The sequence below is a fragment of the Epargyreus clarus genome, unplaced genomic scaffold (genome assembly GCF_041222505.1).
Source record: "Epargyreus clarus isolate Ecla_fem2 unplaced genomic scaffold, WU_Ecla_fem_2.2 ptg000004l, whole genome shotgun sequence".
Classification (NCBI taxonomy): domain Eukaryota; kingdom Metazoa; phylum Arthropoda; class Insecta; order Lepidoptera; family Hesperiidae; genus Epargyreus; species Epargyreus clarus.
This window is the reverse complement of record NW_027332212.1, coordinates 10880991-10899468: the sequence shown is the minus strand read 5'-3', so window position 1 is coordinate 10899468 and position 18478 is coordinate 10880991. Positions and strand designations below refer to the sequence as shown.

The window sequence follows — 18478 nt, the reverse complement described above, 5'->3', positions numbered from 1 at the left end:
TACATTCTCTTTGGTTACTAGATTTAAATTTAAATATACGATCACACCACAGACTGCCTATTAAGAATTCGATTGTAAAGACAGATTTATATTAGATCTGTACGCTTGTCTGATTATGACAAAGGCTGAAAGGCAAAAAGCCAAAGCCGTAAAACACTTTAAAAAAAACAAAACGATTATGACAAATAAATTGACCGTTGACATCGCTGACCGCTGACGTCAGTCGTCACAGGCCGTCAACCGTCATTGCGGCAAATGTCAAAGCGGTCATAAAGTTATTTATTTTCATTTTTTCGGCATTTCCAGTAGGAGTTTCACAGTGTAAAGTGTTTACAAGTTATGAACTAATATACAATGAAGTTTATGTATTTCTTGTGTATCTTTTGGACTATAGTTAATTGTGATGAGCACACACACACGTATAAGTTAAAGGAACAAGTCGTATTATGGATGAATACTGTTGGCCCCTATCACAATCGACAAGAGACGTACGCATATTATTCTCTTCCATTCTGCGTTGGCACGAAAGTTACTATCGGTCACTACCATGAAACATTATCAGAAGCATTACAAGGCGTCGAGTTGGAATTCAGTGGATTGGATATCACATTCAGGGAAAATGTTCCAGCGCAACAATTTTGTGCCATAGAATTAAATCAACAGTCGTACAAGGCACTCGTGTATGCTGTTAAGAACCACTATTGGTATCAGATGTACGTCGATGACCTCCCAATATGGGGCATAGTTGGAGAGATTGATGGTGATCAATATTATATTTGGACACACAAAAAGATAGATATTGGTTACAATGGGAACAGAATTGTGGAAGTCAATTTAACGGCAGAAAACAAGCAATTATTAACTCCAAATGCTAAAATACCCTTCACTTATGAAGTGAACTGGAAGGAGAGAAATATTCGTTTTGAAGATCGTTTTGATAAATATCTCGACCCAAACTTTTTCCAACATAGAATACATTGGTTTAGTATCTTTAATATTGTCATGATGGTAATATTCTTAGTTGGTCTTGTATCAATGATATTGATAAGGACTCTTCGTAAGGACTATGCTAGGTATTCTAAAGATGATGACTTAGACGACTTGGAAAAAGACCTGGGTGATGAATATGGCTGGAAGCAAGTGCATGGAGATGTGTTCCGGCCGGTGCCACACCTGGCACTGTTTTCAGCTTTGACAGGGGTTGGACATCAGTTGACTGTAGTAGTTTTAGCTGTCATAATATTTACAATATTTGGTGAACTGTACACTGAAAGAGGTTCATTGCTTTCAACTGCCATTTTTATTTATGCTGCAACTTCTCCAATCAATGGTTATTTTGGTGGTTCATTGTATGCCAGAATGGGAGGCAAGCTGTGGATAAAACAGATGTTATTATCTGCTTTCTTTTTGCCTGTGATGGTATGTGGGACAGCCTTCTTCATAAACTTCATTGCAATGTACTACCATGCATCGAGGGCAATACCTTTTGGCAGTATGATTGCTGTTATGTCCATTTGTACCTTTGTAATTCTCCCTCTCACTCTTGTGGGGACTGTCCTTGGGCGAAACCTAGCAGGTCAACCTGACTATCCTTGCCGTATTAATGCTGTTCCCAGGCCTATCCCTGAAAAAAAGTGGTTCATGGAACCTGGAATTATAATCGTTTTAGGGGGTATTCTACCATTTGGCTCCATATTCATTGAGATGTACTTCATATTTACATCTTTCTGGGCATACAAAATTTACTATGTGTATGGATTCATGTTACTTGTGTTTTTAATCCTTATAATTGTAACTATTTGTGTGACTATTGTATGCACTTATTTCCTGTTGAATGCAGAGGACTATCGTTGGCAATGGACTAGCTTTCTTTCAGCTGGAAGCACTGCTCTGTATGTATATTTATATTCATTCTATTACTTCATGTTTAAAACAAAGATGTATGGGTTATTCCAGACCATATTCTATTTTGGATATATGGCTTTGTTTAGTTTAGCTCTAGGAATTATTTGTGGCACAGTGGGCTATCTGGGCACAAGCATGTTTGTTCGCAAAATATATTCAACTGTAAAGATTGATTGAAGAATATTACCTACTGCGTATTATTAATTCTATCTATAGATATACTATAGAATTGTTATGTCTAATGTATCTCAGTTTAAAACAGATGTGTAGCTCGGGGTGTGTTGAGAAATAGATCGGCGATAAAGATCTTTCCATAATAAAAATTATTAACTTGCAGTCTATTAACTATGGTAATAAATTACAAAAAAAATGGTTGCCTGTAAAGTCGGTTTTACGGGCGAAGATTTTACGTGACAACGTCTTTTTCTCGGTAGAATATTTATTGATATGAATATAATTAAATTGCACAATAGGAACAAGGAATTGAATGAAAATAAGAATTGCACAAATTTTAACTATAGAAATATATTTTGTTTAGTCTCTAGTGCTGCGCGCGCGGCAGACCGATCATAGTTGAGTGGGAGAGAGACGCAAGGCATTCGGCGGGCCTCTCTCTCGTTCGGTGACTCATCGTAACGTTACCGGGCGTTACACTTTTTCATAAGTGACTCCCAGCCGCAACCTAATTTAAGACGTTGTCACGTCAAAATGTATCTGAAAAATTGCGCCGCCACTTTAAGGTGAAAATTAAACTTGAAATTAGCCTTTCTATAGGATTTTTTTTTTGTTTGTATAAAGTACCAAGTGAGTAATAGGTAATCATATAATGAAGGTGGCGTCCTCTGACACTGCACTTCTTTGTTTTATTTCTATAGGAAATGAAAATTATATATTACGAAAAAGCTGTAATATGTAAAATTTTGCCGCCCCTAAAAAAAGTGACGCTTGCTCCACCCCCCGTCAAGCGACGCCTGTTTTCACAATAAGAATTAATGTAGTCATCATTGTATTTTCTTATAGATTGATCGAAATGCTGACCGCCATGCAAAAAGATTTAATATGTAGGCCTATAGAAAAATGTCCATCGCTAAGTGGAATTTCTTTGCCGTCTATGAAACTATTATAATTATTTTTGGCAGCTTGTTTGCCGCAGCTTAGTTTAGTGCGTTTTGGCTTTTCGTATTTATGCGATTGGGGCGTCGATAGAAATAAGTCGGTAGTGGTTTTGACATTTTTAAATACCGACTTTCAATTTCTATAAGAGTAAGCTGCCCACTCGTTGTATTTCGTTTCATAGATAAGATGTTTTTTCATCTGCCTGAACTATTTATTAACTGCCATAATAAACAACCAATCCACTCAACACTAAGGAGGTAATTAAAAAATCTTTTTGCTAATATCGGATATATGTGGCGATAAAAACATTACTTCATGGATTCAAAATTTTCAAGTTAGCATTCGTTATAGCAATGTTTTTCTTCTTAATATGCATTTTTTAAATGTAATTGTTGCCTTTGCGCTGTTCTGGAATTATACACATGCGTAAAACAATTGGCATCGAACTATAAACAAATATGCACAAATATCTGTATCTCTTTCTTCTCACTTTCTATAATTCGCCACAAGGTCACACCTGCTAATTTTCTTCCTCACAGTTTTCTTCCTGGAATTTCCAGGATCATCGAATGAATTTTCTTAATCTTGGATGTTTTACACAATAATTATTGGAAGGAAATGGAAAAGTAATTTTAATTGTATTTTCTAATGATTTGATCACTATTGATTAATAAGATTAAGAGAAGTTCGGATTAGATAGATTTTATTTTGTAACGGGTACCTACTCACGATTCTTGTGCGCTTTAATGTCTATTGCCGATTTTTGACCCAGTTGACATGGATCGAGGTGGTGTTTCGTCGTGAAAGAGATATTGTCATGACATTTATTAAACAAATTCGATATATTTAGCAATGAATACCTGATAAATGCAATGGTTAAATGTATATAAATGGGAAGACTGCATTTTTTTTTTGTTTTTGTCAAACGGCGGAGATGTAATTTTTTTATATAAGTAATATAGATTGTAAATTTTAGCTAAATAATGTAGGTAGTAAGTCTTGTTAAAAACTGAGTAGTTGACAGTCTTTGTTTGTCAAATCTTCAAGGAGCTATGAGATTGGCCTCCTCGTTTCTCATCCTACAATAAGTATACTTTTGTTTATATATTTGAAAATTTTATATTGTAAACGGTAATCAACCTCATATTGTATTTATTATAGTGTGCCTAAAGGGCTAACAGCCCGATACATAAAAGTGGTGCCTATCTCCACCGTCAAAAACAATCAAACATGATTTTACATTGCGACGAGCGGCGTTGCCGATGTTGTAGCGCGCTGTTTTCCAGTGCTTGCAATCTATGTGCGTGTTTGAAAAGTGCTACGGTAGAGGCATGCTTTTTATGAGGACCAGTATTTAGAGGCCCGTTGCGTTGCGGCACGGGTCGTAAGTTGCAGACTAGTCACTAGTCGCCACCAGTGTTGGCAACCTGGGAGATGGCGTTGATCGTACCAGGGGCGTAAAATTATCGTATCTGCCGAAAAATTATCGTACATTTCATAAGAACGCGGGCGCGAGTAGAGATGTGCCGAGTCAGGTCGACTCGAGGTGGCGTTTTTTTTTTTTTTTTTTTGCTCTTCCGTGCTATTGTTGTTGTTTGTTTATTGTTGTACTCGAGTACTTTGGACTCGAATACCAAAAATGGCCGACTCGGCAGATTTTTCGGCAGATAGGGTAATAAAAATATTTTTTTTATTAATCAATGGCCCTTTTTTCGAAAAAATGATCAATTAAAGGCATATATATAATACGTTTATGAATTCATTAAAACAGTTTCCCAAAAAGTTTCAAGTAGCCAATTATCGTACATTTGCGTACGATAATGACTCGCTATCGTACATCGTACGGTGGTATCAAATTATCGTACATGTACGATAATTATCGTACGGTTGCCAACACTGGTCGCCACATAGGTGTTATCGGAGCCATTATGCACATTTTAATTACAATCAATTCACTTTTTGTGTGTCGTTTATTATGTTAAATCAAGACGTGCATTTAGACATTTCAATACATTACCTATTTATAATTATGTTTACAGATGGATTAAGTAATTATGTTAATGTAAATTATATATTTATGTTAAATAATGTAATTAACCAACATTTAAGTAAAAAAATAATATTAAATATACGTAACTTTTAAATAAGTACTCGTGTTTATTTATTACCATATTTTCTTCGAACTCCTACAAAATAAAAGAAATTACCGCGATTTGTCTCATTTCGATAGATGGTATCTTAACTTAAATTAGGTATTTTTATAATATTTTTTTTGTGTTACTGCTCAATTAAATATTAATTTCTTTATCAGAGAATAAGCGCCATATTAAGTCTGCTCAACAGATTTAAAGAGATGATAATTATTTATTACGTCTGATGGCATACATATTTCAATAGCACTGGTCAAATTATTAGAATGAACCGATAAAAAGAAAATTTCAAGAAAATAATCGTACTGCCGTGCCGCTTTTTTTTGTTCGACTTGGCAGGGGCACTGCCGTGCCAATATGTCTGCGTTAATTTAACCGTCGGACTGCATATTATTTACATACATATGATAAGGAGAGTATTACCACTACCTTTCAAATACGGCATGGTATAGTAATTAGTATCATTTACGTTTGTATTTTACTTATTTAAATTAAATTGTTGTCCGGCAAACTTTTCCGTGTGTGTGGCGGTTTTCAGAGATTGTTCTATTATCTGTGGTAATTTCACAAGTGTTTTTTTCTGTTTCCCCAGTCCAGGATTTTTTTATGAAATGTGCCTAGCGGAAAATAAATGTTTTAACAGTGATTAAAAATGTATGACCATGGACATAAAATAAATATTAGATCATAATCATAATAATTTCGCAATCGCGAACGAGTGTTCAATACTAAAAAAAAAAGAAATGACGTTTAATTCGCGTCATGCGAAAATAAATGTCAATGACAGCGGTTAGTTTACTTTACCACAATGGCCACGTTTATTTATTAAAAACGTTGCAATCACATTCACTGTGTTCCTTTATTGTCATTAGACTTTTATCGGCAGTTGAAAATGAAGTATCTGTATTTTTTGTGCGCTTTTTGGATTATAGTTAATTGTGATGAACATACACATACATACAAGTTAAAAGAACAAGTCGTAATATGGATGAATACTGTTGGCCCCTACCATAATCGGCAGGAGACGTACGCATATTTTTCCCTTCCATTCTGTGTTGGCACGAAAGTTACTATCGGACACTACCATGAAACTTTATCGGAAGCATTACAAGGCGTCGAGCTGGAATTTAGCGGCCTGGATGTCACGTTCAAGGAAAATGTACCAGCGCAACAATTTTGTGCAATAGAACTAAATGAACAGTCCTACAAGGCTCTCGTGTATGCGGTCAAGAATCATTACCGGTATCAGATGTACGTCGACGACCTTCCCATATGGGGCATAGTTGGCGAGGTTGATGGTGATCATTACTATATTTGGACACACAAAAAGTTCGATATTGGTTACAATGGGAACAGAATTGTGGAAGTCAACTTAACAGCCGAAAATAAGGTACGATTAACACCTGACGCTAAAATTCCATTCACTTATGAAGTGAACTGGAAGGAGAGCAATATTCACTTCGAAGACCGATTTGATAAGTATTTAGATCCGAATTTCTTCCAGCACAGAATTCACTGGTTTAGTATATTCAATAGTTTTATGATGGTAATATTCTTAGTGGGTCTTGTTTCTATGATTCTAATGAGAACTCTTCGTAAAGACTATGCTAGGTATTCTAAAGATGATGATCTAGATGACTTAGAAAAAGACTTGGGTGATGAATATGGCTGGAAGCAGGTGCATGGAGATGTGTTCCGGCCGGTGCCACACTTGGCAATGTTTTCAGCTTTGACAGGGGTTGGACATCAGTTGACTGTAGTAGTTTTAGCTGTCATAATATTTACAATATTTGGTGAACTGTACACTGAAAGAGGTTCATTGCTTTCAACTTCAATTTTTATTTATGCTGCAACTTCCCCAATTAATGGGTATTTTGGTGGTTCATTGTATGCCAGAATGGGAGGCAAGCTGTGGATAAAACAGATGTTGTTATCTGCCTTCTTTTTGCCTGTCATGGTGTGTGGGACAGCCTTCTTCATAAACTTCATTGCAATGTACTACCATGCATCGAGGGCAATACCTTTTGGCAGTATGATTGCTGTTATGTCCATTTGTACCTTTGTAATTCTCCCTCTCACTCTTGTGGGAACTGTCCTTGGGCGAAACCTAGCAGGTCAGCCTGACTATCCTTGTCGTATTAATGCTGTTCCCAGGCCTATCCCTGAAAAGAAGTGGTTCATGGAACCAGGAATTATAATTGTTATGGGAGGCATTTTACCATTTGGCTCTATTTTTATTGAGATGTACTTCATATTTACATCTTTCTGGGCATACAAAATTTACTATGTGTATGGATTCATGTTACTTGTGTTTTTGATTCTTATGATTGTAACCGTTTGTGTGACTATTGTATGCACCTATTTCCTGCTGAATGCAGAGGATTATCGTTGGCAATGGACTAGTTTTCTTTCAGCTGGAAGCACTGCCCTGTATGTTTATTTCTATTCCTTCTATTACTTCATTTTCAAAACAAAGATGTATGGGTTATTCCAGACAACATTCTATTTTGGATACATGGCTTTGTTTAGTTTAGCTCTAGGAATTATTTGTGGCACAGTGGGTTATGTTGGCACAAGCATATTTGTTCGCAAAATCTACTCCACAGTTAAGATTGATTGAAGCATGTTACTTTGAATAAGTTTTGGCTATTTTAACTGTATGGATTTTGTTAAATACAATATATGGTAATTAATTATTCCGATATCAAATTAACTTTAAATAGGAATGAAACTTTACTATAGATTATGATAAAAAGATATCATTGAACATATTCTTAGAGAGTTGTACATTCCTGTTTTTGTTTGATAAATTGGTATATGTGATAAGAAATTTAAGCTAATAAATATAATTGTAACATTTAAATATTTTTAATCAGCAGATCTATAGAGCCATAATTATGAACTGAAGTAAATAGCACAATATTGTAAACATTATTTGTGTTGAATAACCAATGCAATTCTGTCAGTACCATAGTTAACAGTAGCAATAAGGAAAGTAATGCAATAATCAAAGCTTTAGTATTAATCTGAATTTTCTTGATTTATGATACAGACTTATAGATTTTTTTAAATGTGGTTATATGTATGTATAGTTTTAAAGTAAAATAGTGTATTTAAAACATTGGCATTGTTGAGTAACATTAGTTGTGTATATTTTTCTAAGTATCTTTTCTAAATTCAAATGTTTTTATTAATTGTACTTGAAGAAAATTTCAAGTATTTTTGTAAATATCTTAGAAATATTGAATGCATAGTTGTAGTAAGTCCCAAGTAATTTAACCTTCAGAACTTGTGTTCATTTTTTTCTATGTAATAACATTACATTGTAAAGGCAGAAAGTTATAACTAAATTGATTCAATAAGTATGTTGCATTATAAAAGTTGAGTCTGCCAGAAATTTGTTCAACTTTGTGTATTTAAAATTTAGCTATGTAAATATTTATAAAATAAGATTCCATCTTTATATACTTCTCCTGTTTGTTTTAAGTTAATTAAAATAAACAAATATCCCATATGCCATTGTCCATTAAACTTATATTATTGTTATTAGCATAAATAAAAGTGATAATAAATACAACTGTTTTATTGAATATTTTATATATTTTTTATGTTCTGACTTTTTTATTTTTCATTAAAACGAACAAAATACTAAAATTATCTTTATTAGAAAAACATGTTTTGCGTTAGCACAGTAGGTACAGTCAGATAAGGCGGCGATATGAAAATTACCACAAAATAGCAATCACGTTGCGAGCGCATTTTGTCTGCTATATTAGTTCTAGTTTTTTGCATTCTGACTAAATTGCATTATTTTATCGGAAGTAGACTTGCGCTAGTCGTTGTATGGTCAATGAGACCAATTAAAAAGTCTAAGAAAAGAAATTAAGAAGAGATGGAGAATAAGTGGGTTATAAAAAGTCAAATTTTATAATTTATGAAAGCCGTTTATTATGATTTTTGGCCGTCAACAAATGTTTCGACGTCAACAGCACCTTTTCTTGACTTTTTGCCGCCCGGCGTCCTACTGTTATACGCTTGAGCAGTACGTTTTCTTAGTGTGTCGATGTCTTCATTTTCATCAGTCTGATCTGCCCATTCCAACACCAATCTCCGACCGTATAAATGGGTGGATTGACACAATGCTTCAAAAGCAGACTGAAACAAGAGAAATTGACATGAATTATCCTTTAACCACGAATATCCCCGCCAATTTAATTCTCTTGTTAGGTTTTCCAATAACAATGCGGAGATTCACATTGCAGCGGTACAAAGTATGTAAATAAGTATATTTCGGGAAGGTCCAGTTAAAACCGATTGGGTAGTTAGGCACTAATTTTATTACTAAGAACGTGCTTAATTATATTAAAAGCAATTATGAATAAAACATATACCTTTGCATCAGCTTTTGTAAAGTAGTCTATAAAAGCAAATCCTCGGTGCTGATCAGAAGAGAACTTTTTTGGTAACCTTAAAGTTTTTATCTCTCCAAAGGCTCTGAAAATATTGGAAATTGTTAAATTACGTTGATAGTCAAATGAAGAAAATATAGGCATTGATTGTTCAAACTAATTAGGTATTATTTTAGTTAAGAGTCGTAGATAACCATAAAGTTTTTAAGTATGTACATATCTTGGAAATGATAATTTCCGGAGATAACTAATAGTGAGTGATAAGTTTCCTATTTTAACAATATCGTGAGCAAACACATACCTAAATATTTCGTGTATTTCATTTCTATTAGCCTGGAACGGTACATTGCGAACTAGTATTTTGGTTCCGTTTTGGGCGCTTTCTTTTGTAGTTTTCTTTGCTGTTCTAACTTCATTCCTGCAAATGATATAAATGTAAGACAGGTCAAACATAATATACCTAGTTTCTCAGTCTGCAAAATTAAGATATAGTCATATGTCTTAAAATACTTCAATAAAATACTGTTAATTTTGTTAACTCCAGTAATATTCGAGTAAATCGGCATACAGTGATTGTGCAACAAATTATTCTATTGAAGTTGATAAGGATAATCATACGGTATTTATTATAACATAAACTTACTGATTTCCCCTTTCGGAACGTTTCAATTCTAAAGTTTTACCGTCGAGCGTCGTATTTTGAAGTAATTTCAACGCCTCATTAGCATGTTGAGACTTATAATATTGCACGAAGCCATATCCCATAGAAAGGAACTGCCCCGGGTTTTTTGGGTCTTTCTTTTTTGCTATCGTTACACTGTGCAATTTCCCACATACTGCGAAATGCTGCGATAAAAACAAAATTATACTTAATAATAGCTAAAGTTGTCATGAGGCCCCTAGAAACGATTATATATGGTACAGTTCGTGCCAAAGTGCTAGTCCGCTCTGAAGTTGTTCATTCATTTCAATGACGCGATTCATTTCTATATTCAGAGCGGACTAGCAGTTTTACGCGGACTATATAAGGCAGTACCTACTTATTTACTTGTACTTACAGCTTTAAGCGTAGTTTCCGTAGTGACAAAATTAAGATTTTTTACAAATAGAGTAGTGTTGTTCTCTGGTTCTTCCTTCTCATCATCATCTTCTATGATTTCTTCTGCCTTACTCTTTTCTGTATCGTCTGTATTCGGACTCTTATGATTTTTAGCTTCATTTTGCTTATTACTATCTTCTTTCGTTTTAGTATTATCTTTTGTCTCTGGTTTAATTTCAGGTTCAGGTTTCTCATTACTTTTTACGAATATGTTTTCAGGCGCCCATTCCAAATATAGGGGGGCAGCTTTGTATTGAGAATATGCTAATTTAGTGAATGCCTTCTTAGCTTCGTAGGGCTCTATAAAATCAACAAGAGCAGTGATACCATGTTTTGGCAGTAAAAATCGTGCTAAAGCGCCGTGTTTTTCAAATAAGCTTTTTATTTCATCCTTTTCCGTGTTAGAAGGCAAGTTCTTTACAAGAATACATGTTTTCGATCTTCTTTTAGCGGGCTACAAATAAAAAATATTTAAAGAACACTGTGAGAATGAGAATGTCGTTTTAAGATATCTAACAACCTTGTGGCTAGCATACAAACCTCATACAAAATCATACATGCTTTTGGGATATGAAAAAATATATCTTACTTTATTAAACGCCTCTAAGTAAACTCCGTTCGCCTCTAAAAAGGTTCTAGTCTCGGCTACTAATTGCGTTTCTCCGAGCGCTAATCTTACAGCAGCACTTGTGTCTATAAACATGAAATTAGTACATATCATAACAATAAGTACTTGCATAATATATAAGGTCGGCAGCTAAGATTTCGCCATTTTTTAAATTTTAACATTTTGTATATGTTATATTCAAATGTTTGTGGACTAATGTTTTTTTTTTTCATTATAGAGACGAGGTTTCGTCTTCTCAAATAATTTTGCTGAATATTGATAAAAAATTGACAATTTATTTGAATTACTTTTTCGAGTCGTAATCAAGTGATTTCTGCCAAAGACATATTGAAAATCATGTTAAATGTGGAAATAAGTTGAATACAACAGGGAGAACAAATATAAGTGATTATTTGTCAATTTTCACTGAAAAATAAACCTTGAAAAAAATGGCGGGAACATAGTTGCCAAGCGTAATAAGCGAACCTGATATTTCTTCCTTTGGCAAAATAGAAAAGTAGTTAAAGATTACATACTCGTAGTGTTGTCACTAAGCAAGACTTCTTTCGTGGTGTTGTAGTTCGCGGCTACTACGTCCGCAACGGCATTGGCGCCCAAAAACAATAAGTTCCAATTGTGTGAAGATTTCGCTTGAGCCTTCAGTTGCTTCGCTTTTTTCTCCTTAAAGGACAGACCAACTGAAATAAATAACATAAATTATTTGTTTATAGTCTATAATCCTATGAAATTCTTATCAGGATTATAATGACAAAATCATTTGCAAAATTATACGAAGAAAATACAAAATATTTCAAACACTATGTATTTCACAAGCATAAGTATTGGCAGTTTTTTATTTTAAATTTAGTTAGTTGATTATTATAAAATCACATTTCTCATTTTAATTTTATAACATATCAATTAAAATTATTGTAAAGTATATAAACTAGCTGACCCGGCAAGCGCTGTGTTGCCATATAAATAAAAAAATGTGAAGGGTGAACAACCCTTATCACTTAGGGGTATGAGAAATAGATAGTAGCCCATTCTCAGACCGACTGATATATGATATAAAATATACAGTATAGTATAATATTTTTTATATCACGGCGTGCGCAAATGGACGTTTTACGCACGCTTCGCGTGCGCAAAACCCCCATTTCCGACCCCGTAATATAAAATTTTATACAACACGCGGACGAAAAATGTTTTTCTGACTCGTGTGATTGCAGTCCTCGCCTGCGGCTCGGCCTGCAAACTCACACTTGTCAGAAAAAAATTTTTCGTCCTCGTATCGTAATGTACTATATGCTATCATCTGATTTTATATATTATTTTATTTTTATTTATAAAATGAATTTGGCGCTGGACTCGTCTCCTAAAATCACATACCATCATCTTCATCATCTTCTACGGGCTCCGCTTTGGCCGGCAACAGGTGGAGCATCCTGCCGCAGAAGGCGGTACCGTCCAGCTCCGTGTAAGCCTTCACAGCGTGTTCGGGCATCATGAACGTCACTGTCGCGAACCCCTTCGACTGCTTCAATATTGGATCCAATGGCATGTTCACGTCTGTGAGTGGACCTGGTCAAACATGTGATTTCGCTTATTATTTGGAGCTTAACATATTTGAATGTGTCCTTATGTTGCGTATTTCATAAATTTTGAAAATTAAAATGATTCTAGGGCACATGCTACTTTTAGCATTGATGATTAGTGTTTAGCTTATTGCATCGCTGCATAATGCTTTTGTAACTTGTGTTCTGTAGAAAACGCGCGTTTAAGCGGTTATACTAATGAGGCCTCGCGTTTATCCCGTTTAGTTATTGCAAAAATAGCTGCGACCGGTGCACAAATGGCCGATCGCAGCATCTAGCTTTACAAACGGAAATAGTCAATAACACACAATAACTATGCCATATTTCTTTATGTATAGTAATTATTTAATACATTACATGGACTATTTTATGTAGACATTTTACATAATATTTCAAGTTTAAATAATCATTATATAAATTATTTATTTAATATGCTACTCAGAAAGTAAAAAAGGTATTTCACAAAGCTTGCTTGTATTAAGTCATGATATTAACTTACCATACTTTTCGAACATGCTAGTGAGTTCTTCTTCAGAAACAACATAAGGTAAGTTCCTAACAAAGATGCGGCCGCTTTCACCAATACTTTCTTCATTACTTTCCTTCTACAAAATAAAATATATGTAAATATTGATCAATCGGAATATAATATTAGAGAACGGATTATGGTTATAATATACTTTGATAACGTAATGTATTGGATGATGCTTCTATTATCACAATTATTTAAAATAACCATTGTAGGAAATAAATTTATGTTAAGACAAAATCTCATCATAATAAAATGTGTTATATTATGATTATAGAGTATTACATTAGACATGAGAGGAGACCCGTGCCCAGAAGTGGGACAGTAATGGGTTGATGATGATGATGATAACATTAGACATAGAGTATTTGGGGTGAGTGAACCAGAGATTTTAGGGTAGATGATTTTTTTAATAGATAATGTTTTAATTTCCAAGAATATTTACTTGTATGTAGATATTCTTATTTATTTCACACTATTTATTTTCACTTAAATGGTGATAAAATAATCAGTGAAATACCATCTCACAGAGGACTTAAAAATGCTAAGGTCACTCACCCAGAAGCTAAATAATATCAAAATAGTTCAATTACCTCTTGTTGCTTTCTAATGTCAAGTTGTTTTTCTTCCTCTAATGCTTTCTTTGCAAGGTTTTCAAATTTATGGACATGGACACGATGGCTACCTAATAAAAAAAATTGCAGATTTAGGAAAATAGTGTTGACAGAGAAAGATAAAATAAAAATAATAATAAACACTATAAGATACATTAGTATAATGGTTTAATATCGCTCTCTTATGTACTCATATATGAAGATAGACTTCATAGATAGATAGATTCACACTTACTCCAAAGTAGGTGGTAGAACCCTTTGTGGTTCCACCCGGCGGCACCACCACCACACCTATTTCTACCTAATAACGGCAGTGTTAGGCGCTGCTGTGTTCCGGTTTGAAGGGTGTGGTAAGGGAGACAGACTTTTCCGAGGCGTTCCAGCTTAGTCCTCAGGGGTAGCGGCGCATCTGTGGCTGACCTCAGGTAGGAGTATCTAATCCTATCTGGGGTTGATTACAGCTGTCCATGGGCGGCAGTAGCCACTTACCATCAGGTGGACTGCATGCTCATCTGCTACTCTTATATTATAAAAAAAAAAGAATCAAATTACATATTAATGTCTTCAAATCATTTTAATGGTACTTATAAAACATTCTTTGCTTTCTTGCACATGTTTATATTAAAATGTACATACCAATAAACAATTTGTCTTTACTAAGCGCCTTCTTCAGTTCTTTCTCAGTCCGGAAGCCAACATAGCAGAATCCAGCAAGCTTTTTATTTTTACCCAGCGGCAGTCTGATTGAGTATGGTACTAATGGTCTGAAGAAATCTTTTACATCTTTCTTCTTGCACTTGAATGGAAGACCAGTCATCTGAAAAATAATTATAATTGCTAAAGATTTAAAAGATTAATAATTCGCCAAGTACGAGTCGAACTCGCACATGGAGGCTTCCTTACCACCAAATGTTCATTATTTTTTACTTGTTTTTATTCATTTTGTTATTTTCAACAATACTTAGTTATATGAAACAACGATAGATGGTGTAAGGGTGATGATGAATGATACGTAAACAATGTATAATAAAATTAAAATAAGTATATTAAAATATGTTTTATGGTTCTTATTTGTATTTATTATAATACCAGTTATAGTAGTAAACGGATTGTAAAAATTTCAACCGTCTTCCTAGTACGGTTTAACAGTTAGATCCGGTTTGTTGTATGGAGATCCCCTTTAATATTCAACTTTATGTTATTTTTAGTATTTGTTGTTATAGATGCCACATGCTATAATGGTTCCAGAGGTATAGCCCTGTGACAGACGGACAAGCAGTAAGTCTTAGTAATAGGATTCCTTGCCCTTTGGTTATGGAATCCTTAAAATGCTCATACTTGGGGGCATTGGCCCTAAGGCAAGTGCAAAGCGCTTCTAAGATATTATTAAAATGTTGTGACATACCTTAAACTCTCTTAAATCTCTTGTTTAAAACAGTTATATTTAATTATCAATGAAACATCTAAAATATTGATTATGTTTGTTACTATAAAAGTAACAATTAAATACTTAAAATTACTTTTTTTCATATGATAATGTTTTTTAATTTAATTCTGTACAATTGTTCGAAGACCCGGAGCGGTCATCATACTGGTCAGACGCACAAAGGGTTCCGGGTTCAATCCCCAGCCAGACAACCTGGGTCTGGGTGTTTGTGTATTTCTCTATGTGTGTCTCCATGGCACCCACGACACAGGGAATCCTAGTGTGGGGCAGTGAGTGTAGCAAGCGTTTATTATTATAATATTTGGAAATTACCTTAACATAAAAAAGAGGTCTATTTCTAATTTTTTTGGGAGTTAAGTCCTCTTCTTCAGTCTTCTGTTTTTCTTCTGTTACTCCATCCACTTTTTTCATCAAGAGTTTCATGTACTGTAAATAAAAAAATAAAAATTATTATATGCAAAATAAGTTTGGGTTAAAAAAGAATACATAAGTAAATATGAAGAATAATGTAATCAAAACATACTTCAAGGTCACTGATCTGTTTATCAGCTACTTTTTCTTGTTTGGGAGTTTCATTATCATCCTCTGTTGGTTTATTTGCTTCTGTGCTATCAATTTTCTCTTCTTCAACACCGCTGTCATCTTCACCATCATCATTTTCCACTAGGGCCTCTTTGATCCAAGCAGTTTTATCATTCACATGAGCTTCAATGAATTCTGCAAATAACGGGTCTTCTTTATGCTAAAAAATATAAATGCCACTAAGCTACAAATTTCTTAAAGTGTTAGTGTACATAACCTTCATTCAGTATTTAAACTATATCTAACAAAAATCATTCAGCATTTTTTTTGTAATATAGAAGTAGCAGATCAGCATGCGGTTCACCTGATAGTAAGTGGATACTGCCGCTCATCGACATCTGTAAACAACCCCAGATAGGATTGGGAATGCCTACTTGAGGTCTTACCAAACCCTTCAAACCACAACACACCAGCCTTTAACACTGCTGTTATGAGGCAGAAATAGGTGTGGCGGTGGTGCCGCCAGAGTCAAACCTCACAGGGTCCTACCCCAAGACAGACTGACTATAGACAGCTATTATTAAGAAGGGTTTCAAAGCAGTGGAATAGTTTGTGCAACAGAACATGGCAGTTAAATTTGTCCTTATTTTTGCCTACGATCTTAACAGATACTACTATGTTAACAAACTACTATACTTTGATAAGTAATTAGAGAAAGTCCTTTAAACGTGAAAAACTGAAGCATGAATATTAAATTTAATACACACCTTTTTAAGAAGCTGCTTGATTTTATCCTTAGTTTTTTCTATTTTTTTCTCCTTTTTCTTTGCACTTTTAGAAGTTTGAGCATCATTTTCATGTAGTTTCTTATATGCTGTACTGTCAGGGGTATATTTACTCCATGCCCTCGGTTTCTTCTCATCTCCCAAGTTAGCACACGCCTCGACACTGATCTTCATAGAGTTTATGCATGTTCCATCAAAATATTCTTTAGCTGCTGCCGCCTGTTCCTCAGACCGAAATCCAACAAAACCAAAGTTTCTGAATTTGCCATCCTTTGTGTATTTTAACTGTACATCAGTAATCTCTCCCTTCTCACTAAATATATCCTTTAGTTTCTCTACAGTAACCTAAAAGTTAAGTCATTAGTGTTTTTCAAAATATTTCTAGTTAACGTACCTCTCCTTGCACCTGTAAATACATACCTTATTTGGTAGATTTTTCACAATAAGTCGAGACATTTTCAGTTTTTATTACTTATATAGGCTTGAATGTAACATGACCAAAAGCAACTATATAGTTATAAATGCAATAAAACTGACTTTCAGCAATTTTAAGGGCGATAAAGATGTATTTAAATTTTAAATCACACAGTAATTCTTCACTTCTTCACTATAAACCTTCAATGTTTCATATATTTTTGAGATGTTAAAAATTAAAAACAGAAAACATTCATACATCCATGCCATGTGAGATGTGACAATGACAATTTCAAATTGACATTGACATTTACATGCACTTGTGACAGTATTGGTATACATACAGCCATAGATATAGAATGAAAATTCTAAGTCTATGCATAAAGCAGGGGTATTTCCTATATAGATTACTATACTATTTCTATAGTCTATACGCTGAAATCACTATTGAAACATTATGGCATACTCTTTGCATTATGATATCGTATTTGTCAGGTTGACGGTTGACATAGTTGACAGTTGACACTATCGTTGACTAAAATTGTTGTCACTCTAAACACTCTAAAGTAAATATCATACTTATTTACATTTTTAGGCTAAATATTCTGTTGATATATCGCATATTAACGTAATTTAGCAGGAGAAATAATCACAACAGCCTTAACAATGTCGACTGCCATGACGTTTGGTCAGAAACAGTTTATTCCGACACCGCCTGATAAGGGAAGTTTCCCGCTGGATCACGATGGATTGTGCAAGAAGACGATGACCAGGTACATGAACTGCTTATTTAGTAATAACAACAACAATTCCTTGTGCAGAGAAGAGGCCAAGGAATACTTAGCGTGCAGAATGGAACACAACCTGATGGCCAAAGAAGACTGGTCAAATTTGGGATTTAAAGAAACTAATGAATAAAATTATCATATTTTTAAGTGCATTTTGTAAATATTTGGTGTTGTTATTTATTTAGTTACAATAAATTGTTTATTACTGCAGTATCCAGTTTTCATATTTTTAATTTTCCTTTTAAATTGTTGTCTGAAATATACACAGAGTATTTTTTTTTTAAATTACAATAGGCTTGCGTTTGGATGCAACATTGGCTGATGTTAACTGAGATACAGCCTTGGTTAACCGATTCCATGTGGATGTGGCACAACTGTTGGTGATTTGGCACAACTGTGTTGCCATCCGCACGGAATCGGTTAAAACAAGCTTGCCTAGAAGTAGCCTATTCACCCTTTACTTGAACAATCCCAGGTTGTATGTATCGGGAAACA

General features: G+C 34.3%; 2 protein-coding genes, 1 long non-coding RNA gene and 1 pseudogene across 3 annotated transcripts; 2 read left to right on the top strand and 2 right to left on the bottom strand.

Annotated features, from left to right (window-relative positions):
- Nucleotides 1-218: 218 nt before the first annotated feature.
- On the top strand, nucleotides 219-2199 carry LOC140757519 (transmembrane 9 superfamily member 3 pseudogene; annotated as a pseudogene).
- Nucleotides 2200-3292: 1093 nt separating this feature from the next.
- On the bottom strand, nucleotides 3293-4585 carry LOC140757523 (uncharacterized). The gene is made up of 2 exons (XR_012103992.1): nucleotides 3882-4585; nucleotides 3293-3568 (listed from the first exon to the last, which is right to left on the bottom strand). It is a non-coding gene; the product is annotated as an uncharacterized LOC140757523 (long non-coding RNA).
- Nucleotides 4586-5921: 1336 nt separating this feature from the next.
- LOC140757518 (transmembrane 9 superfamily member 3-like) lies at nucleotides 5922-8761 on the top strand. The gene has a single exon (XM_073093267.1). The coding sequence runs from the start codon at nucleotides 6064-6066 to the stop codon at nucleotides 7789-7791; it is 1728 nt and encodes a 575-aa protein (XP_072949368.1). The 5' UTR covers nucleotides 5922-6063; the 3' UTR covers nucleotides 7792-8761.
- Nucleotides 8762-9094: 333 nt separating this feature from the next.
- On the bottom strand, nucleotides 9095-17492 carry LOC140757517 (probable RNA-binding protein 19). Its single transcript, XM_073093266.1, has 15 exons — nucleotides 17202-17492; nucleotides 16764-17126; nucleotides 15998-16216; nucleotides 15787-15900; nucleotides 14664-14844; nucleotides 14007-14098; nucleotides 13384-13489; nucleotides 12679-12870; nucleotides 11823-11984; nucleotides 11269-11372; nucleotides 10639-11133; nucleotides 10224-10426; nucleotides 9882-9998; nucleotides 9563-9665; nucleotides 9095-9326 (listed from the first exon to the last, which is right to left on the bottom strand). Exons 1-15 carry the CDS (start codon nucleotides 17235-17237, stop codon nucleotides 9120-9122), a joined length of 2694 nt encoding a protein of 897 aa, XP_072949367.1. The 5' UTR covers nucleotides 17238-17492; the 3' UTR covers nucleotides 9095-9119.
- Between the last annotated feature and the right edge of the window lie 986 nt (nucleotides 17493-18478).